We start from the raw sequence: 19,377 nt of genomic DNA, 5'->3' as shown, positions 1-19,377 counted from the left end.
AAGTAAATAATCTATAAGGTTTTAGACATCAGACATCTGGGAAAAATAAAAGCTGGGGCGGAGTCCTCTAAAATTAATGCAAGTGGTGACCTACTCCAAAGACAAATTTAAGACTGTCCAGAAAACATTTCTTTGTTGGAATTTTGCAAGACAATCACTCCCACTAAAAGCTGTCAAAGGAAATTTATAATCGCTAAGTATAAACCAGGCGCCACCACAAAAACTGCCTTTTCTCTCTAGGACCGTGCCCAATCTTTTGTTTACTTTTGGATCTTAAGTGCTGAATTTCAAAAAATTCATGGCTTTAGTCTGGAATAATCTGGACTCTCACCTGAGACTTGTGCAATAGTGTTTGGGAGTAATGAAACATATTTTGGATTTGCTTGCAGGTATTTTATTGCTGCAAAACATACAGCTGTTCATCTGGTATTCATTGTATGTTATCACTTTCTTGTTATTACCTTTGTTTTCAAGTCCTTTCCCTATGGGTTCTATCTTTCCAGGGACACTGTAATAGTAATAATGATAATGACTTCTATTCATGGATCATCAGTTTGTGTCAGTGTTAATGTTTTTACATGTATGTGTATTTAACTCACATATTAGCTCAATGAGATGTTGTTGTTATCCTCTTTTAATAAATAAGAGGACCATCCAAAGTCACATCAGGTATTAAACTGCAGATCTGGATTTAAACCTAGTACTCTTTTTTTTTTTTTTTAAGATTGATTTATTTATTTGAGAGGGAGAGAGAAAGACGGGAGGGGCAGAGGGAAAGGGGAAGAAAGAATTCTCAAGCGGACTCCCTGCTGAACTTGGAACCCAATGTGGGGCTCAATCCCAGGACCACTCTGAGCTGAAACCAAGAGTCTGTCATTCTTTTTTTTTTTTTTTTTTTTAAGATTTTATTTCTTTGACACAGATAGAAAGACAGGGAGAGAGAGAACACAAGTAGGGGGAGTGGGAGGGGGAGTGCTCAGCAGGGAGCCTGCTTGACTCCATCCAAGGACTTTGGGATCATGACCTGAGCTGAAGGAATATGCTTAACCAACTGAGCCACCCAGGTGCCTCTATACCCAGTTCTCTTAAAGACATCCTATAGCACCAACTCAAAGCAAAGATCTTTACTTCCCACTGTGTTGGCTGGTGCAAGACTGAATCTATGAGGTTCTCAGGAACTGTTAAACCTCTAAATAGACATAATAAGGCCCTTCACCCCCCTTGACTTCAAACTAATCAAAGTTCCATGGGAACAAAAATTCTAAATATAGACACACTATATTTTGCACCCACTAAATTGTAAGGTATTTGGATCTGAGTCTTGGGACTAAGTCTTAGTCATTTTAGTCTCCCCTTCTCCAACTTCTCCTTCCTCCCACACAGTGTCTAATAATCTTGACAAATAATAGGTACTTAATAAAACTGTGGACTAACTTGTGGCCCAAAGAATGTGCTTGGAATAGGAAAAAAAATATCCTTCCTCATACTATGAAGGCAATCTAAAGCTTCTGCCTCAGTGGATTACCATTTAAAAACTCAAGTGTACTTTTGGAAGCTCCAACATTTTGTCCCTGAGAGTCAATCACCTAGCAAATATAGAGGAGTCTATTCCAGATTAGAGAATGCGCAGACTGAAACTAAGGCCTATTTCGTGAATTTCCATATTAGCCTTTCCCATCCACTTTCTCGCTCTTAGAGGCTCTCATTCCTAACACTGAGACACATTGGCTTCAAAGAACTTCTCTCAATAATTCAGCCAGGAAATTAGAGATTTCCTGCAAAAGATGAGAGATTGGTTGAGTTCCCAAACTTGGCCTTTCCTATTACTTTTTCAGCCTAACTGGGAGCAGCAACATAATTCCAAAGTGCTAGACTAGTGGACATTGTTCTAGCCCAGAGTAAGTATGTCAGTCCTTTGTATAAAAGAAAAAAGATTCAAGGGATTAAAATCCTGAGTTTTGATAAAAAATTGAATGGATCTTGAGGAGCCATCAGTTAAGCCTGAGAAAATTAATCATAGATTTTTCTAGAAATAGATATTCAGGCATCATTCAAAGGGATTAGATACATTTAACTTATCTTACATGAAGTATAACTGTGGGACCAACATGTTGAATTAGAATATAAGTTCTGCTTTAGCTGAAAACGGAAATTTCCAGTGTTTTATCCCACTTACTTTTTTTAAAAACAAATCCTCAAGATATTTTGTAATGAATACAATTAAAAGCAAGTTTAAAGGCGTCTGGATGGCCCAGTTGGGTAAGCAATGGCCTTTGGTTCAGGTCATGGTCCCAGAGCCAAGGGATCGAGTCCCACATCAGGCTCCCTACTCAGCAGGGAGTCTGCTTCCCCCTCTGACCTTCCCCCTCGCATGCTCTCTCTCCTTCTCTCTCTCCTCTCTCTCTCAAATAAATAAATAAATAAAATCTTAAAACAAATAAACAAACAAGGTTAAGGGACACCTGGGTGGCTCAGTTGGTTAAGCATCTGCCTTCAGCTCAGGTCATGATCCCGTGGTCCTGGAATCGAGTTTTGACTCAGTCTCTATGCTCAACAGGGAGCCGCCTCCTCTCTGTGTGTGCTGTTTCCCCTGCTTGTGCATGTATCGCTCTCTTTCTCATACCTATAAATAAGTAAATAAAATCTTTATTTAAAAACAGGCAAGGTTAAGACAAAAAAATACCTGAATAATAGATGAAATACTTTATTGCATGGTCCACTGTTCCATTCATCACCTGCCTAGCAAATTCACTGGCTAAAAGCCTCAATCAGTTCATTCATGAGCAAATATGTTGCACAATACTCTCATGATGAGTTTCTCATTCTCAAGTAGTGTCCAGGGACCCTCTCAAAGGCCCAAAATATCCATTAAACAACCTGAGATCTAAGCATAGAAGCTGCACAGGGTTCATTGGGATCCTAATGATGGCTTGGCTGGTTGGGTTGCAGGAAAGGGATAAAAGGCAGCATAGTGGGTCCAAATTTATTTTGTTCCTTACATAGAGAGCCATGTCTGGAGATTAAACATCAGAACTAGGTTTTGTTTCTAACACCTTTGGTCTATCTTACAGCTTAATAAGCTGGAACTATCCTGCAAAGTACTTGCTAGAAACACTCATCCAGAACGCCTACAGAGTTCTAATACTGGAAGCTTCACACACTAACTGGAATTCAAATTCAGAAAAGCATTATGTGTCAGATCAGTTTATGTCCAAGTTTGCCTTTTTTTTAATACTGTTTTTGAATGTAATTTACATAGAGTAAAACTCAGCTATTTTATTCTGACAAACACATAGTCATGTAACCACCACCTCAGTCAAGGTATAAAACATTTCCATCACCTAAAGAAAAAAAAATGCTCCTTTGTAGTCAGTCTCCTCCCTGATGCAACCACTCATCTGTTTTCTGTCTCAATAATTTTCCCTTTCCCAGATTGTCATATAAATGGAATCATACAGTAAGTAGCCATTTGAGTCTGGTTTCTTTCACTTAAGATAATGTATTTGAGATTAGTCAATGTAATTGCATGCATCAGTAGATTTTTTTTTCTTTTTATTGCCAGTTAGCAGTCCATTGTGAATATACTGCAGTTTGTTTATCCATTCAATAGTTGATGGAACTAGTTTTTTCCACCTCTTGGCTATCATTAATAATGCTGCTCTGAACATTCATGTACAGATTTTTTGTGTAAGCGTATATTTCCATTTATCTTAGGTAGATAAATAACCTAGGAACAGGATTGTTGGGTCATACAGTAAGTAAGTGTTTAGTTTTATGAGACTAATAAATTGTCTTCCAAAGTAGCTGTACCATTTTGCATTCCCACCAGTAATACATGAGAGTTATAGTTGCTCCACATCCTTGCTGGAACTTGATATTGTCAATTTTGTTTCTTTCCATCTACCCTTTAATAGGTGGGTAGGAGTATCTCATTAGAGTTTTAATTTAATGACTAATGATGTTTATTACTAATGTGTATATTTGCCACCCATATATCTTTTTTGAAGTGTCTGTTATTTTGAAGTGTCTGTTATTTGAAGTGTCATTTTGAAGTGTCTGTTATTAATATTTTGACAATTTTAATTGGATTTTTTTTAAAGATTTTATTTATTTATTTGACAGAGCGAGATCACAAGTAGGCAGAGAGACAGGCAGAGAGAGAGAGAGGAGGAAGCAGGCTCCCTGCCGAGCAGAGAGCCCGATGTGGGACTCGATCCCAGGACCCTGAGATCATGACCTGAGCCGAAAGCAGCGGCTTAACCCACCAAGCCACCCAGGCGCCCCTTAATTGGATTTTTTGATTTGTGTATCATAAGAGTTCTTTATATACTGTGCATACTAGTCCTTTATCAAGTATGACACTTGGTTTTAAGAGTTGTAAGTTATCACAGGCAGTTGCCAGCATAATGGCACACAGAAAAATGATTTCTTCTCTGACCACAAAGAAAACTCTGCCATTGCCAAGTGTTCTTCAAGAAGCTAGCTAATCGATGATATCAAAACCATCAACATTTTTACATACATGCCTTTTTTCTGAAACCAACATCACTGCAGACAGAAAACATTCTTTGTAGAAAAGTGACCTAATTTCACAGTGAAGTATGATCACCCTAAAAGAATGCTTTAAAATTGAGAAGCTGGTACCCACAAGCTTTTGCAAACAATGTGGAAAGTTAGCTAAGCCACAGTGTTCATACAGCATAACTGGGTATTTTGTTTAGACTGGACCATGTTCTGAATATAAAAACATCTAAATAGCTTACCAAGAAACTTCTTAGTGGAAGTAGGTATTGAATATATATGGGCCTTTGATAACTCTCTACCATGAGTTTTTGTCAGGAGAACCAGGTCAATAATTCCTGTAACTTTCAGGCCTGTTTCTAGGAATTATTAGCTAGGGTGTCCCAAATTTCAATGCACTCAAGAATCAGCAGCAGAGCTCCTTTTAAATGCTGATTTCTGGTCCCTAGCCTCCAAGATCCCAATTTAATTAGTTAAAGGTGGTATTTACATGTGTATGACAACACCAGGTGATTCTGATGGGTTGTTCAATGTATTACAGAAAGATTGGCCTGATTCTTATTGGGCACTTGATTTAAGAAAGTTAGAGGATTGAGCTGTAGCAGTACGGTTTCTAAATGTAGTGTTTTACTTTAAACGTGCCCTTCGAAAAGGTAAACTAGGTATTCACTATTCTTACTAGCCACACTGTACCACTACTGTGGTATAGATTATTAATTGAAAATAGCTTTTACTTACAGATTGCTTGATATTTCTAAGATACTCTGCTAAATACTTCATATAATTTTTTTGTTTGTTTTAAAAGTAACCCTTTGGGGCAAACAGGTGATATATTTATCCCCATTTTAAGATGAAACTGAAGCTTAGAAAGTTTAATTAATCCAAAATTACAGAACACAATTAAATATATGTATTACAAATCTCAAAAGCTAAAAAATAAAGTTATATAAAATAGTTATCTATCTACTTCAACTAAACCCGTATGTTTTAGTTATCCACTGATGCATAACAAATTATCCCCAAGATATTATTTTAGTGCTGTAAATATTTTAAATAATCTGGTAAATATACCGGATGAACTGGAGTCCAGAGAGACAGAGTCTGGATAAGCAAGAGTACATGTTCAAAGATATACTGAAAATAATGTCTGGAAAAAAAATGTCTGCATACCATTTCATAATATAGTAAAACTTCCAATTAGAAGATAAGTTCTAGGGATATAATGCACAGCATAATGAGTTTAGTTAACAATACTATATCATGTATTTGGAATTTACTAAGTAAGATCTTAAAAGTTTTCATCACATGGAAATGTTTTATGTTGGTTGAACAGTAAATAATCTCATTAAAAAATAATTATATAAAATTAGGTCTGTCCTAATTCTAGGAAGTGTTATATCTGTACCCTAAAACACAAACCACTGAAAATTGTTCATTTCCCTACTGGACCTTTAAGCTTGCTTCACTGTGCATTAGCCTTCCTATAACAAGAAACCACAAATGCCAATAGGAATTGATAGTAATCACCTTGGATCCTGCTCGTATCCACATCCAACCAGCACTGGCTTTATCCCTTCTCCGTCAAGCTTGAAAGCTCTGACCCTAAAAACTGTGCTTCTATGTTAGACTTCTTGAGTTCTTTTCAAAATAGGCTTGATCTCACTGCTGGTCTGATTATCTGTTATTCTTTGCCACCCAGGATTGCCAGGATTGAGTTTGCCTACTTGAGATTTAATACTATGTTTTGTGTGTATAAAACATTCACAGTGGTCTGAGAAGTGGATCTTTGCATTTCTAAATATCATCAACAACAGGAATGAATCAGCAATGTTGTTTTAATAGCATGCATAACTGCCAACATCTTAGAGTCATTCATTGCAGTTGCTTCCTGGTTTATTTAGCAAACACTGCATATGAGCTATCATGGTAACCCAGTTGTTGCCAAGTGCACTGGTGCCAATTAAACTGTTTTCTTCTCTTTCTCAAGATACTTCTCTCCTCATTCATCTAGATGCTGCTAGATGGTTCTGCTGGAGGTCAAAGTCTAACAGAAACAGAGCATCTGATATACTTATATCTTGCCTCATGGGATAGATTTATCAGGAGAAATATCAAAGAAACAATGAGGGGAACAGCTATATTGAACTTAATTTTAACCAACAAATACCTGGTTGATGATTTACAGGTGACAAAAATCCTGGGAGAAAGGGTTGATGTTAGCTGGAGTTAATGGCTGGCCAGGCACGATACTGGACTGAGGGTGAAGAGTGGCATGTACAGTGGCATAGCCCTTTCTTCACAGTGTTCATTGGCCATTAATAGGAACAAAAACAAAGTCATGTACAAATCTGAGCAAAGTAGTGGTGTCAAGAGGACTCGTGTCCAGTTGCATTTTTTAAATCTGAATTCATTTGAACATTTTATTTGTTAGCATAGTTATATGATTCAAAATCCAAAATATACAAAAAAGAATATGTAGAAATTATCACCTCTGTTCCACAGCCACTTAGTACCCATCCCTATGAGCAACCTATGTTACCAGTTTCTTGCACATCCTCCCAGAGGAAATTATTTATATATGCAATCTAATGAAATGATATATTTTATCAAATCTAGGATGCCATCGTTGCATACATGATGCAATTATTCTGTTTATATGTACTATATATGCTTTTTATTATATATACTATATAGTATCTTATTATAATACTACAAAATAATTTTTTTAAAGCCCTGCCAATTAAACCATGTCTTATTGTCAGTTATACAATGAATTCTAATTTCAGAGACATCAAAAATGTGAAAATCTGTGTGTTTTATAAACAAAAATATATGATGTTTTATTTTTTTAATTTAACACAAAAGATAGCAGCCTGTGTTTTTGATTCTGTACCATGCTTACTTCACTTAACAATACCTCTTGGAGTTTATTTTGTATCTAAGGCATTTCTTTCTCCTCTTTTATGTGGGAACACTATAGAAAGTGGTGTTTAACCAGTATGTCCTAAGTCAGAAAGTAAAAAAGGAAGGAATAAGACACTCTAGAAAAGATCATGAAAAAGCAGCAGAGGACTGGAAACAAACAAACACCGATAACCCTAATTTTGTTCCTTTCATCCCCAAGGATAAAGATCTTCAAATTGGAAAGTGTAGAACAGATACCATGAAGAAAGACTCAAGTTTGCAGTAAAAAAGAAAAATACTAAGATGATATCTAGTCAGTTTATAGGAGTTCGAGTCTCTGAGTGTGCACAAATACAAATTACAACACTAAAACACACAGATGTTACAAAATCATACATGGGAGTCACTATGAAATATGATAGAAAGAAGAGGTGACTAAAGGTTTTTGCACAAGTGGAAAATGTAGATTGTAGGAAATACAGACTGGTAAAGTTTTTCATTCATTAAAAGTTCTAAAATACATTATTAAAAAGATGGTTTATTAGCATTTAAAAATAAAAATGTCATACTATTTTTTAAATTAAAAAAATAAAAAAGAGGTAATTAAAAAGCCCCAGAATAGGCTCACTGAAAATCTTATGCCACAGCCAGGTTGTGGCTGTGGTGTGGGGGAAAGAACTAAAGAGACGCTTGCTTTGCCAGCAAACTAAATGACTGCATCTTATCAACAATCACATGACTGTTTCACCTCTGCTCCAAGTGACCTATAAAGAGCAACAAGTATGCATTGTGTATCAACTACACTTTAAAAAGATTCTCTTATTTAAAAAAAAAAAAAGAAAAAGGAATAACAATCATAATTGGGTGAAAATTGGAATTGAAATTGAATTCAAATCCTGTCTCTGACACTACATAGTGACCTTGGGCATGTCATTTCATCTTATTTTTCTTTCTCTAAAATAAGGAGATTACATTTATTAACTGCCAAGTTTCTTCCAGTGAATTATATTTTAACTATAACCTGGTGGTAACTATATTATATATAACTGTATATATTTTAACTGTAATGTGGAGAATTTGGAAGATCTAGAGTTTGTTGATGTAAGCAAAATGTCTGATGTCTCATGAAATCTGTGGAAGTGATGAAGAATTGTGGATTATATTTCTACCTGGTTCCAATCAGATTGGCATTTCTATACCATGTGTTGATTAATAAATCAAGTAAAATCATAAAATTAGGAGAAACGCTACAAAATCATCTCATACTACTTGGGGGAAAAAAAAAACCAATCCCTGAAATCAGTAAAAGGAAACTTAGTAATGTTGTTCTTGAACTCCTCTAACCGTTGGAGGTTCCTCAAAAATTAAATACAGAGTTGCTATAGGACCTAGCATTTCCACCCTAGATATATACCCATGAGAAATGAAAGATGTGTTCATATAAAAACTTACACATGAATGTTCATAGCACTGTTTTGTAATCGCCAGGAAGTGAAAATGACCCAACTAACCATCAGTTGGTGAAAGGATAAGATGTAGTGTATTCAAACGATGGAATATTATTTAGCTTTTAAAAGGAATGAAGTACTGATATATACTACAATATGGCTGAACCTAGAAAACATAATCCTAGATGAAAGAAGACAGACACACAGGCCACATATTGTATGGCTCCACTTACATGGAATGTCCACTATAGGCAAATTAATACAGAGAGAAAGTAGGTTGTTGGTTGGCAGGGTATTGGAGTGGGGGCAAGGGGGAATGACTGCTAATGGGTATAGAATTTCTTTTGGCAGTGATGAAAATGTTCTGAAATTAGGTAGTGGTGACAGTTATATAATCTTGTGAATAAACGAAATATTACTGAATTGCACACTTTAAAATGATGAATCTTACATCATGTGAATTGTATCTTATTTAAAAAAAAATTAGGTGGCATCTGGATGATTCAGTTGGTTAAGGTCTGACTTAGGTTTGGGTCCTGATCTCAGGGTCCTGGGATCAAGCCCTGCACTGGGCTTCTCGTTCAACAGGGAGTCTCCTTTTCCCTCTCTTCCTCCCCCCCCCCCTTACACGTTCTCTCTATCTATCTATCTATCTATCAAATAAATTCTTTTAAAAAATTAATTTGAAAGGCACTTACAGAAATTCAGTGTCAGGGGCACCTGGGTGGCTCAGTGGGTTAAGCCGCTGCCTTCGGCTCAGGTCATGATCTCAGGGTCCTGGGATCGAGCCCCGCATTGGGCTCTCTGCTCAGCGGGGAGCCTGCTTCCCTCTCTCTCTCTCTGCCTGCCTCTCTGACTACTTGTGATCTCTGTCTGTCAAATAAATAAATAAAATCTTTAAAAAAAAATTAAGTGTCAGAGACCAGACTTCATAGTTTTATATGGTAAAAAGAAAACAGATTTTGAATTGGCTCTGATATTAATTCTGATATTAGGACATAAGACATAGCTTCCCTCTGTGCTCTTTCTTGGATCACTATATCTGAGTGAAGCAAGCTGCTATGTTTTGACAACATCCAAGCAGCCCTATGGAGAGATCCACATGGTGAGGAGCTCTAGACTTTAAGAACTGAGTCCTCCTGCCAGAAAACAGAAAGAGCTTATAAGTTATGTGAATGAGCCTTCTTAGGAGTAGATTCTCCCTGTCCAGTCAAGCATTCAAATGATGGATTCATTTGGGGACTTAATGGGAGACCCAGAGCCAGAACCACCCACCTAAGCCATTCCTGGATTTCTGCCTCTTTCTTTCTGGAATGATGAAAATATTCTAGAATTACATAATGCAGTAGTGATAGTTGCACAATTTTGTGAATGTGTGAAAAATCACTGAATTGTACACTCAGAAATGATGTAAAATTACATATACTTATAACTTTAAGCAACTGAGTTTTAGGATACTTTGCTTCATGGCAATAGATGACTAAGACACATACTTTAAAGGACACTGAACAAACCTAAATGTGACACAAGAAGGACAATCAGGAGGTCACTGGGGTGTGACACCCTGTCACATGTAGACTGCACTTAAGGTGCTTTGCTTTTGTCTGGAGTAGGAAAGTCTGAGGAGGACCTGGCTTCTGAGTGCAAATATCTTCCAGTTGGATGACATCGGCGTTATGGCTAAATAAAACATCCCTTGTCATGTCCCATCCCTCAACAACAATTCAGCATCCATCCTTGGACAAAAGTGACCTTTTGGGAACTGTGCAGTCTAACACCAAACACTAAGGAGTCTGGGAGGAATACCGCCCACACTTGTGTCAGGTAATGGACATACAAACTTCAGTCCCAGCTGTGCACTGTGAACCAACTCCAACCCTTCTTGACCATAGTCTGGGAGCCCTGGAAAACATGTCTCAGACAATCACTCATGGATGAGATAGCCTTGTGGAAGTCCAGCTTTCCAGCGGAGAGGTTCCAGGGTACCTTTGAAGCAAAATTAAAAAATGAGTTTGGATGCCATAGTTAGTAAAGACTGGAGGAGGTGATTGCTACTTCAAATACAAAGACAGCAATGGAAAGCTTCAAGAAACATGAAAAATCAAGGAAACGTGATACCACCAGAGGGTCACAATAATCTAGTAAGTGACCTCAACAACATGAAGATCTGTATTTTATCAGATAAATGAATTCAAAATGGCTGTTTTAAGGAAATCAACAAAACTAAGAGCTGGGTTTTTTTAAATGATAAACATTGATAAACCTTTAGCTAAACTAAAAAAGAAGGTTCAAATAAAATTAGAAATGAAAGAAAAGACATAGCTGATACCATAGAAATAGGATCAGAGAGACTACTCTAAATAATTGTAAGTTAACAAATTGGACAACCTAGATGAAAAGAATAAATTTGTGGAAACAAACAACCTACCAAGACTGAATCACAAAGAAATAGAAAATCAGATTAGACCAATAATGAGTAAGGAAACTGAATGAGTAGTCAAAAAACCTCTCAACAAAGAAAAGCCCGTAACCAGATGGTTCCCCTAGTGAATTCTACCAAACATTTAAAGAATTAATACCAATCCTTTGCAAAGTCCTCCAAACAACAGAAGAGGAGAGAATGTTTCCAAACTCATTTTACATGGCCAGAATTACCCTGATACCAAAGCCAGCTAAGAACACTACAGGAAAAGAAAACTACAGGCCAATATCCCTGATGAATATAACTGCAAGAATTCACAAAAAAGTATTAGCAAACCAAGTTCAGTAGGTAATTAAAGGGATCATAAATGATCAAATGGGATTCATCCCTGGGAGGCAAGCATGGTTCAAAATATGCAAATCAATAAATGTGATACACCACAGTGATAGAATGAAGGATAAAAATCATGTGATCATCTCAATAGATGCAGGATAAACATTTGATGAAGTTTGGCCTCCTTTTTTGATGAAAAACTCTCTATAGGGTATAAAAGCAATGTGCCCCAATATAATAAAGGCCATATATGACAATTGCACAGCTAACATTACACTCAATGGTAAAAGTTTGAAAGCCTTTCTTCTAAGGTGAGGAACAAGACAGGGGTGTGTGTCTACTACCATCACTCCATTTTAGCATAGTACCGAAAATTCTAGCCAGAACAGCTAGGCGAGAAAAAGAAATAAAAGAGCCAATTTGGAAAGGAAGAAGTAAAACTCTCTGTTTTCAGATATTGTGATTTTATATGTAGAAACTCCTAAGCTTTACCAAAAAACTGTTGGAACTAATCAACAAATTCAGTAAGGTTGCAGTATATAAAACTAACATACAGAAATCAGTTACATTTCTACTTGCTAACCACAAAATATCTGAAAAAGATACAAAGCAATCGATTATTTTCCAGTCTGTGTAGGCAGACCTTCTCTATGTAACTCCAACAGGGAAAACAAGAAGGAAGAAAGAAAGAGAGAAGAAAGAAAGAAAAGAAAGAAAAAGAAAAAAGAAAAGATACGTTTGGATTCTTATTAAACATTTGGTAAAAGCCATAATTGACCCACATGAGAAGGGGGCCCTTTAAAGGATGTTAGCAGAAGGGTCCCAGGTGAGGCTCTGATGGCACTGTTAGAAATGTGTATGTCCTAGGTGGGAACAAAGGATATCCTCTTAGGGAAATCCAAAGTTACTTCTCCTACCAGCCACCCTCATGATATAGTATCCTATTTTAGGATACTCAGTTGCAACTTAAAGCAGACCACAGCTGAGCTGTTCTTGTCAACTGATATAAACATTTGTTCTCTCTGTATCAAACTACAAGCTGTGGAGTTCAGGATCTCTGACCAGTGCTGAATGCTGAGCAGTGGTGACAGCTAACATCCTGGTTGGGCAAAGATTTTCACAATGGTCTTATGTGCATCTGCACTATCAACTTCTAGTGTTTTCATTGTGGTTTCACATAACTTCTCTCTCGTTTGATATCAATGCTGTGAGTAGGTGGCAGCGATGACTCTCCTCTTTTATGTGGGTGAGGACACTGAGGTTCAGAGTCGTTTAGTGATTCACTCCAAATCACACAGCTGATTAGCTGGTCAGGCAAGGACTTAGAACCTGGATCCAGTCCATATTCTAAGAGAAATGTCACAAGCAAAGCTGAACTACAGGTAAATAGATCCTGCTGGGTGGCGACCAGAGGAGTTTTTGGTAAACTTCAAAGCAAATTAAAGCAAACAAGCCAGTGAAAGAAAGACTTGTCTTAATGCATACACCCCAACCATTTTCCAGAGATAGTCTTCCACCTGCCTCTTCTCTATTAAACTTATTCATGAAAGGAACAAGTGTGGGGTTGCTTGATTTGAAAATAGGACAGTTGGACAGTTTCCTTTCTTGGAAAAGGACAAATATCTTCTAAGGATGATAGGAAGTAATGAAAAGGAAGCATGATTTCCCCCAACTGTGGCATGCAAGAGAGAAATCAGTGATAATAACCAGGAGTTTAAATTGGTTTAAAAACTGTATTCCCATGGTAAGCTTAACCTTTTTCTCTTAAAAGCTTTGCTGGTGCTCCCTGGGAAATGCATAAGGATTGGAGGGCAAGGGGTCTCTGGCTCTGTTCCTGGTTGCATCACCCTGAAAGCTAATGGCACAGTTCAAACAGTGAGTATACCTCTTCCAGGAGACTGTGTTCTGCAGACTGAGGGAGGGTGGACTGGGAGCACTGGGGAAGTAGAATAGGAAAAATCAACAGCACTGCCTCCTTCTTCAAACAGACTTTTGGCTCACACCAGTACTAGTCACCAGACCTGGACTAAAACAAGCCCCAAAGGCCAAGGAGGTAGGCAACCAGTCTTATCTTTTCATCTCCAAGTGATCCATGATTCCAGGGAAACTGAGAAGCTCAAGTCTCCAGTGAACCACATAAAAGCTCTGTGTCATTTCATATGCAGAGTGGCATTTTCCCCTTAATTAGCCTAGTCACATTTCATCAAAGAGTTGATTGCTCCTTTCCAGAGACACTGAAGATGTTCTGCTGCCTGTGGTGATAGAGGGTTGGAGAAGCATGAATCCAATGCTTCTCTTATTCATCGTCTCAATCTTGAGCATTTTCTTACTTCCACAGGGAGACAACAGTTTCTTGTGTAGAAAACATGGGTTTGGGAGCCAAATAGACTACAGTGAGTCTTGTTTCTATCACTCACAAGCTATGTGATCATGGGCACAGTATGTCCCCTCTAAGACTCAGTTTACCCATATATGAAACATGAATACTGCCAGTACTTACCACATATAGTTCTTGTGAAAATTGAGTAAGATCATGTATGTAAATACCTAACACAGGACCAGGCTCACAGTACTTGCACAACAAACATTGGTTGCTTTTCCCCAAACTTTTATTCCTAGCTCTTTGCCAGAATCTTCAACTATGTCAGTTACTTGGTCAGAGTCACCTGGGGGAGTGAATCTACCCAAAGTGTCCTTCTTTTTACAGAAACTTGAAGGCTCTTGGGGAGACCAGGCCCTCTGAGTTGTACCCCAGGAATGAGAAAAATTTGTATTGAACAGTCTACCATACTGTTTCATCTGGTTTCCTGGGTTGAAGGCATACATCTGAAAGACATGGTCAAAGTGAGGAGTCAGGGTTGAGATAAAATGTGTGACTAAAGGTTATGAGTGTATCTTTGAGTATGGAGTAAGGCACAGGCTAACTGGCTTTCTCAGAGTTAAAGCTGGGACTCTGAAGAAAAGCTGACCTTTGTAGAGTCAATGAACTCTTCCTTATGACCCGAAGACTTCCTTTTCTTGGTCTTTATTTCATTTAATCATTCAGCAAGCCCATACCATTTATCTTAGTTTCCAGTGGCTGTACCATAAACTAGGAGGTTTAAAGCACCAGAAATTTTCTTCTTTCACAGTTCTGGAGGCCAGAAGTCTGAAATCAAGACGTCAATAAGGCTTTACTACCTCTAGAGACTAGGGAATTATCCTTCCTTTCCTCTTCCAGCTTTTGGTGGTTGTCCTCATTCTTGGCTTCCTTGCCTTATGTCCTCATCATTCCAATATCTGCCTCTGTCTTCACATCACCTTCTTCTCCATGTCAGTCTCCCTCTGCTTTACTTTTAAAGGATATTTGTCATTGAATTTAGAGCCCACCTAGATAATCCAGGATGATCTCCTCATCTCAAGATCTTTAACTTAATTATATCGGCAATGACCCTTTTTCTAGGTCACAGTCACAGCTCCAAGGATTAGATTCCAGAAATTAGGAGCTTAGTAATCCTACCTTTTGGGGGTCCACCATGAAGCCTCCTTAAACCACCCAAATCTTTATAGACCAACTGATTCATGACAACATGAGCCCAAGTAAAAACTCCTTTCAGGCATATTTGTATTATAAATATTTTAACCTAAAAGAAAAGAGCAATTCTTAATTTAGAAGGAAAAATAATCACTAATAGTGGTATTTGAGGTACCAGCAAGGAACCGTTTCTTTTCATCATTTTCTTCCCAGAAAGCTCCCCTACTTCTACTTCTCACTTTATAGCTTTGTATTATGTGTTCAGTCCTAAACTAATCACAGGTGAGGGATGCTTTGTATTTCCACGGTTGGCTTAGTGCCTTAGACTGATCAGGAAGTCACTACTAGGGCTGGGGAGGTCAGGGACGACCCAGCCTCTGAGAAACACATAACCTTCCATCAAAAGCAAAACAAAACAGTCTCAAGAAGGAAGTAGGAGTTGGTGGAAGGTTGGTGGAAGGCAGCTACCATTCCTGTGTGCTACCCCCTTTCCCACTAGCTGTAGCACTGACGCCTACCATACACAGTGCTCCACCACATGGATCATACCTAGTTGGGGGCACTTGGCTGGAAGGAAGATGCAAAAAAGCATTTGGCATTTCTGCATGTGCTATCCTGATAGCTCTGAAATGCCAGAGGCAACAAGAGTAGGCTTTTTTGGTGAATATCAGCCGGATCTTTTAAAAAATGTTCTTTCAAAAGACAGCTACCTTGTCATAGGCAAACAGCCAAACATGTCCACTCAGTATTTTTAAATTACCAAGTTTTCAAAGCACCAGGAAACAAAGCTCTTTTCAGAGCCAACAGGTTGGCAAGAAGTTACAGGAAGAGAGACCCAAGATATTTGCCTTTAAATCAGCTTAGAAAAAAGTAATAATAAATAAGCCTGTAGACTATAGGAAGATTAGCTGTATCTTACTTAGCCTGATTTGAACCTGTGACCTGCAGGTAAAGGGTAAAACTTTTCCTTCCAGAGGAAATGTCAAAATGGCAATTTTCACAGAGCAACCTCTGCCCTTGAGTTAGCTAGGAGCCTCCCTTTCTCTAGCTCTGTACTCAGGGAGCTTATATTTGCTTTTGATACAAGTTATACCTTGTGAGGGTACTGTCTTGATTGTTCCTGTTTTGTTATTACTCTTACCTTTCAAATCTACCTCAAGTAGCCTCTGGGCATCTTACCCACTGAGCAGCACTAATAAGAGTTTAAGTTCAGGCAGTGGAGCACTGGAGAAAAACTACTGCCTCATTATGCAATTGTACTACCATGGGATATATTTTATCTTACTCATGCTATTATGCCGAAGACCTCCAACTGGCAGCCTACTAGAAATGTCTGCCTTGCAGATTTTTTTACTTTTTAAATGAACTGCCTACATTTAAAATTATAAAAATGAAAGAGTTGGATTCAAATATTTATTCTGTCTCTCCCACTCACACTCTTTCCTCTTCTAGGACTGCAGTTACATTATATATATATTAGGCTGTTTAAAGTTGTTCCACAGCTCAGTGATGACCTTTTCATTAAAAAGATTTTTTTCCACTCTGTTTTATTTGGATAATTTTTATTGCTATTCTTCAGATTCACTCAGTTTTTTCTTCTGTGATGTTTAATTTGCCATTAATTTAAATGCAGTTTTTCTTCTCAGATTTTGCCGTTTATATCACTAGATCTTTGATTTGGGTCTTTTTAATACGATCTGTTCCTATTTGGACATAGGGAATTCTGTTATACTTACTTTTAATATTTTTGTCTGTTAATTCTAACATCTGTGCCAATTTTTCATCATTTCAATTGTGTCAGTTTATTTTTCTCCTCATTATGGGACACATTTTTTTTTAGCTTCTTTGCATATTTGGTAATTTTTCTCAAGTAGGCTCCATACCCAATGTGAACCCATGACCCCAAGATCAATTGCACTCTCAACCAAGAAAGTCAGCCAAGCATCCCGTATACCTGGTGATTTTTGATTGGATGCTAGACATTGTGAATTTTAACTCATTGCACAATGGATATTTTTATTTACCCTTAAATATTCTTAAGTCTTATTCTGGGATACAGTTAAGTTAGTTATAAATAGTTTGATCCCATTGAGTATCCTTTTAAAATTATTAGGCAGAACTGAAGTAGTGCTCAGTCTAGGACGAGTTTTCCCTACTAATAAGGCAAGATCTTTCTTAGTATTCAATGCCCTGTGAATAATGAGGTTTCCCGTTCTGGCTGTGGGAAGAGGCACTACTTCAAGCACTGGGTAGGTGCTAGATCCTCTCAGGTGGTTCTTTCCCAGGCAGGGAGTTTACCCACATATATATACTAATTGTTACATGGGTAAAACTTGAGGAAACCCTTTCTGTATATCTTTTCTCTAGTACATCTCGCCTCTCCAATACAGCGTCATGCAATTTTTAGCCACTGTGGTCTCCTAGACTGTTAGCTGTATCTCCCCAGCTCAGCAGTCCACCAGGCTATATCTAGATTTTTTCCTCACTGAACTATGTCCTGGAAACTCTCTCACTGCATTAAGCTGAGTCAATTATAGGACTTGCTTTGTTTGTTTCCCATCTCAAAGGGATCATTCTTCATTACTACCTGACATCAAGCATCTTAAAAAAAAAATCATTGCTTCTTATATTTTATCCTTTTCATGATTGCTTTGATGGATAGATAAATACTGGCTTGTTATTTTTAGTTGGAAGTGAAAGTTTTTCTCTTCTTAAATTTCATTATTTATTTGTATTTCACATAATGAAATAATACATGTTTAAAATTCATTAAAAAGTAAATCTAACAGGGGCACTTGGGTGGCTCAGTGGTTAAACATCTGACTCCTGATTTTGGCTCAGGTCATGATCTTGCGGTCATGGGATTGAGCCCTGCATCAGGCTCCTCCCCAGGCTTGGGCTTGGGATTCTCTCTCCCTCTCCTTCTGCTCCTGACCCCACTGCCTACTTGCACCATCTCTCTCTCTCTCTCTCAAATAAAAAAAAAAAAAGAAGAAGAAGAAGAAGAAGAAGAAGAAGAAGAAGAAGAAGAAAAGTGTCTATAAAAGTCAGTACTTCCAGTTCAGGAAAGATATAGCAAGTAATTTAAAAACTAGACAGAAGGCTCTGAAAAGTAAATGATAGCAGACACATGTAGGAAGGAAACCAGAACTAAATGTACTAATGACCTGACCTGGTGATGAGTTCTCTTTTTTCTTTTCTGTATCTCCTGGTCTGGATTCAAAGACCAAATCCCCAAACTATACCAACTATATCCCAAAGAAAACCTCTTTCTGGCTTGAGATGCACAAAAGGGGACAGTTCTGAATAGCACAGCAAAGTCTTTGAGAGCTGAACAGATATTGAAACATAGTCCATAGAAGACAAATTGGAATTGTACCCTGAATTTAACAGGCTTATTTCCTATTAAAATAGAGAAGTAAACAAAATATTTATATTCTCCATGGGATTTAACTGAGACAAAGAATCTTATAATATTCAAAATCTCAATTTAAATGTTTTGGATCCAATTCAAAATTACTTGACTTATGAAGAATCAGAAATAGCTCCATAACTAACAAAGGAAAAGACAACTGATAGACACCAATCTCTAGTGATGCACATGGAATTTTCAGACTTTAAGGGACCATTTTATTCATATTCCAGTAAGTAAGTATGAATATCCTTAAAACAAATGGAAAGACCATTAAAATAAAAATCTCAGCAGAGAAAAAGAAGTATTGAAATCAAGAACCAAATGGAGTTTTTAGAACTGAAAAACACAATAAACAAATTTTTAATAAACAAAATCTAGAAATCACTTGAGAGGATCAGTAGCAGAATGGGAAGGACAGAAGAGAGAATCAGTCTTGAAAACAGATTAATAGAAATTATCTGATCTTGAAAATGCTCAAAGAGGCAATTTCAAGGGAAATTGGAAAATATTTTGAAACATTAGAAGACATTAGAAGATATTTTGAACTAAATTAAAATTTAAATACTCCATGTTAAAGTTTATGAACTACATTTAAAGCAATGCTGAGAGAAGTCTTTAGTACTAAATGCTTAAATTAGGTGATAAGAGAAAGAAAACTACACAAGGGTATCCTCATGATTGCAGATGTAAGAATCCTCAATAAAATATTAACAAATGAAATACAGCAATATGTAATAATCGTAATACATCACGAATCTATTCCAGGAAGATAAGGCTAGTTCATCATTAAAAATCAAATCAGTGTGGCTCACCATATTAA

General features: G+C 37.3%; 1 protein-coding gene across 2 annotated transcripts in view; it reads left to right on the top strand.

Moving 5' to 3' along the window:
* PRKCE (protein kinase C epsilon) overlaps positions 1–19,377 on the top strand; it is a 515,280-nt gene that overhangs the window by 2,366 nt on the left and 493,537 nt on the right. Inside the window, exons 2-3 of one of the 2 annotated variants that reach the window (XM_032353627.1) lie at positions 13,400–13,503; positions 13,617–13,681. Coding sequence is in view for 1 of the 2 variants with exons in the window: in XM_032353625.1 (XP_032209516.1) it covers positions 13,487–13,503 (17 nt within the window). In the remaining variant the exon portion in view is untranslated. The remainder of the gene's footprint in view (positions 1–13,399; positions 13,504–13,616; positions 13,682–19,377) is intronic. The other variant, XM_032353625.1, reaches the window with a different exon arrangement.

Source organism: Mustela erminea, chromosome 7, assembly GCF_009829155.1.
Source record: "Mustela erminea isolate mMusErm1 chromosome 7, mMusErm1.Pri, whole genome shotgun sequence".
In the NCBI taxonomy this organism is placed as follows: Eukaryota; Metazoa; Chordata; class Mammalia; order Carnivora; family Mustelidae; genus Mustela; species Mustela erminea.
The sequence above is the reverse complement of the archived record's forward strand: the minus strand, read 5'-3'. Positions and strand labels throughout refer to the sequence as shown.